General features: G+C 69.8%; 1 protein-coding gene and 1 long non-coding RNA gene across 2 annotated transcripts in view; one reads left to right on the plus strand and one right to left on the minus strand.

Moving 5' to 3' along the window:
- The window catches only part of RSPH1 (radial spoke head 1 homolog (Chlamydomonas)), a 7,155-nt gene extending 5,568 nt beyond the window's left edge, over positions 1 to 1,587 (minus strand). The window contains exons 1-3 of the mRNA XM_012730031.1: positions 1,533 to 1,587; positions 616 to 729; positions 424 to 529 (exon numbers count right to left, since the gene is read on the minus strand). Of these exons, the coding sequence (XP_012585485.1) occupies positions 424 to 529; positions 616 to 729; positions 1,533 to 1,586 (274 nt within the window). The 5' untranslated portion in view covers position 1,587. The remainder of the gene's footprint in view (positions 1 to 423; positions 530 to 615; positions 730 to 1,532) is intronic.
- The window catches only part of LOC105854088, a 15,540-nt gene continuing 14,080 nt past the window's right edge, over positions 1,545 to 3,004 (plus strand). Inside the window, exon 1 of the long non-coding RNA XR_001145811.1 lies at positions 1,545 to 1,626. This is a non-coding gene — a long non-coding RNA (uncharacterized LOC105854088). The remainder of the gene's footprint in view (positions 1,627 to 3,004) is intronic.

The raw sequence follows: 3,004 nt of genomic DNA on the forward strand, positions 1-3,004 counted from the left end.
GGCCGCGGAGTGGGCGGGCCGCGGAGTGGGCGGGCCGCGGAATGGGCTGGCTGCAGTGTGGGGCGCGAGGGGCGTCCGACACCTTCTGAGCGGAGCATGGGCGCCGCGTGAGCTGGAGACGGCTCCCTGCAGGCCCCGGTGTAGAAGCGTGGGAAGGGGCCAGAGCAGAGAAGCTGTGGCCGTTGGGGGTGGGCGGGATGGAGAAGCGCCATCGCAGCTTCCGAGCCGCCCTGCAGGCGCCCAAGGCCACTCCAGGCCGCAGCCCACGGCCGGGGCAGGCGCTGCCCACGGAGCGCCCAAGTCTCCGGGTCAGTTACCCCAAACAGGCCTCTAGGTTCCTTGCACGTGGACACAGTGTCTGTGGGACGACTGGCCGATCTGGGGGCGTCCGGCCGGTCTGTCTGGGACCCCGCCTCGGCTTACCTTCGTATCTCGATCCGTCTGGGTATATAAAGGTGCCTTGGCCGTGCTTTTTATTCATGACGTATTCTCCGGTGTACCGGGCCCCGTTTTTAAATTTGTAGACGCCCTGAAACACAGCGACGCCGTGCTCACGCCCTCCCCACGCCGCCAGAGCACGCAGTAGAGGAAGCCCGCACCCTGCCCGGGGCGGACCTGGCCATGCCGTTGACCGCGCTCGTAGGAGCCTTCATACGTGTCTCCGTTGGGCAGCCTCGCCTTCCCGTGCCCGTGACGCTCCCCCGCCTCGTTCCGTTCCCCTTCATATTCCTGGGCAAGAGACACCGGGTCAGGCTGGCTGCCATTACCCAACGCAGGTGCGAGCCGCGAGTGGGCCCACCCCCACGCGGGCAGCAGGCCTGGCCCCACGGCGCCGGTCCCACGGGGGCGAGCCCTGTCCGACTGGGCTCTCCCTGCCCCCTGAGCTCGCGCCTTGCCGGCCGATCCTTCACCACAAACAACCACCCCTCGTGGGGAAGAGGGCCCAGCTCTTCGTGGGTCTGCAGTGGCGCGGCGGGGGTCGGTTGGCCTGCGCTGCCCCAGGAAAGCCACTTCCTGCACAGGAGCCCTGCGTGGGGGCCCGAGGCGGCTCTCCCCAGGAAGGTCAGCGGGCGCTGAGCAGAGCCCCGTCCAGCACCTCCCGGGGCGGCTCCTCTGCCATCTTTGCCAGTCCCGAGTCTGGGGCTGAGACCTTGGCACTGTCTGAAAGCTGCCAGGAAGCAGCTTCCTTCAGCCCCCGGGACGCAGAGCTCCCTGGCCAGCTGACTTACTCAACGGGCTGACCCGCAGGGTGAGCCAACCCGCTCTGGCCAGGGGATGCCCCTAGGGCCTTTTCCTCGGAAACCTTCGCCTTTAACGGGAGACAGGAAGGGGTGCCGGGGAGCAGGGATGTGCGACAGACGTCACCGCGTCTCACCTTTCACGCCCTCCGGCTGCGGCTGCCAGGACTCAGGGCCAGGGCAGCTGTGACCGGCAGGCAGGGTCCTCCTCCCCCAGGCGTCCCGCTGGGCATGCCACTGGTCTCTGGTCTCCCCAGTCTCCTAACCCGGCCCCCGGCCCCCCGGAGCTCTCACCCCAAGATCATTCTCCCCCTCCTCCTCCAACTCCTCCGAGCCCAGGTCCGACATGGCCTCGCCCCAGCCTCGACCTCCAAGGCGTCTCTAGCAGGTAAGTCCCGGCCACGGCCAGCACCACCGCGTCCCCGGTTGTCATGGGGACGCAGCCAGGCCCGCCTCCCACCCCCGGCCGCGCGGGAGAGGGGAGGGGGCAGGGCCGGGAGAGCCACCTGCAGCCCTCGATGCTGCCATAGCAACGGCAGGCGGCCACCAATCGTCGCTCGCGAAGAGGAAGGCGTGGAGGGGCGGGGCGCTGCATGCTGCCATGGCGACGGGAGGCGCCTCGGCCAATCGCCCTCCGGGGGAAGGGGCGGGGCCTGGCGGAGTGGTACCCGCGGGCCGCGCACGGTCCCTGCCACCGGCTGGGTGAGGGGCGGCGAGGGGGCGCGCGGCGGCAGGTGTGCCGGCCAGCCCCCAAGGGCGGGGTCACCCCGCGGGCCACGGCCCCTCGGTCCCTGCCCGGCCTCCCCGGCCCCTCCGGCGATGCTGCGCCTCCGCTTCACCTTTCCGCAGCCCCTGGGTATTGGTGGCCCCAGAACTGTGGCCCCCGACATCTTTTCTCGTGTTTCCAATGGCGCTCTGACCCTCACGTCCCCACCCAGTCGCGCTCGTGCTGGCTGGCGCCCACTCCCACTGCCGCCCGGCCTCTCCGGGCCCTGCGCTCGCTCTCCCATTACCTCTGCTACGCCCGATCCAGCCTTGCCCAGCACACTGGCAGTGCCCCCCCCACCGCTGGCCCTCTCCATGCCTCACCGTCCTGTCCTCAGAGGCCCGGTGCAGCCCCCCAGCTCCGGCCCCCAGCTCAGCCTGCTGGCTTTGTGCCCTCCCACGCGTGCCACTCGCCACCAAGCCCCACCTCTCTGCCGCTGCCTGTGCCCCCCTCGCCCGGGTGCCCCGCGCCGCCTGTGCCGACCCAAATCTGAGCCAGTGTTCAAAGACCAGCTCACAAGCCACTTCCCAGAAAAGCTTCGTGGGCAGGGCGCCGAGAGGGGGGCTGCAGGCAGGACTCCCCAGGCGCCGCCTGTGGGGCTGAGCGGACAATGGCGAGATTCGGTTGCGGGTGAGGAGCTTGTCCCGCTGGCACGCAGCAGGCATCTCTGTCTCTCCGAGGCTTCGCTCTGGGCACGCGGCCCCCTGCCTGCAGGTGCTGCTGAGCGCCACCCACGCCCCCAGTCTGCCCTCTCGGGGGCTGCAGGGCCGGGCCAGGACCCCTACCCCGCAGCCTTGATCCCCGGAAGGAGGAAGGGGCGGGGCTGTTTGTCTTCTTGTCTTAAAAGAAGTTTGATTTTGTGTGTGGAGATAAAGATGAGCCAGCCGGATGAGGGCAGGCAGACACCATTATCCCGAGTTGGCTCAGCCGTCCCGCCAGGGCAGAGCCGCTGCGGCAGGCAGAGAGCGGAGAGGGGGACCTGGGGGCTGGGGGCGGGGCC

This window comes from Condylura cristata, unplaced genomic scaffold, assembly GCF_000260355.1.
Source record: "Condylura cristata isolate star-nosed mole 26May11 unplaced genomic scaffold, ConCri1.0 scaffold00003, whole genome shotgun sequence".
Taxonomy (NCBI): domain Eukaryota; kingdom Metazoa; phylum Chordata; class Mammalia; order Eulipotyphla; family Talpidae; genus Condylura; species Condylura cristata.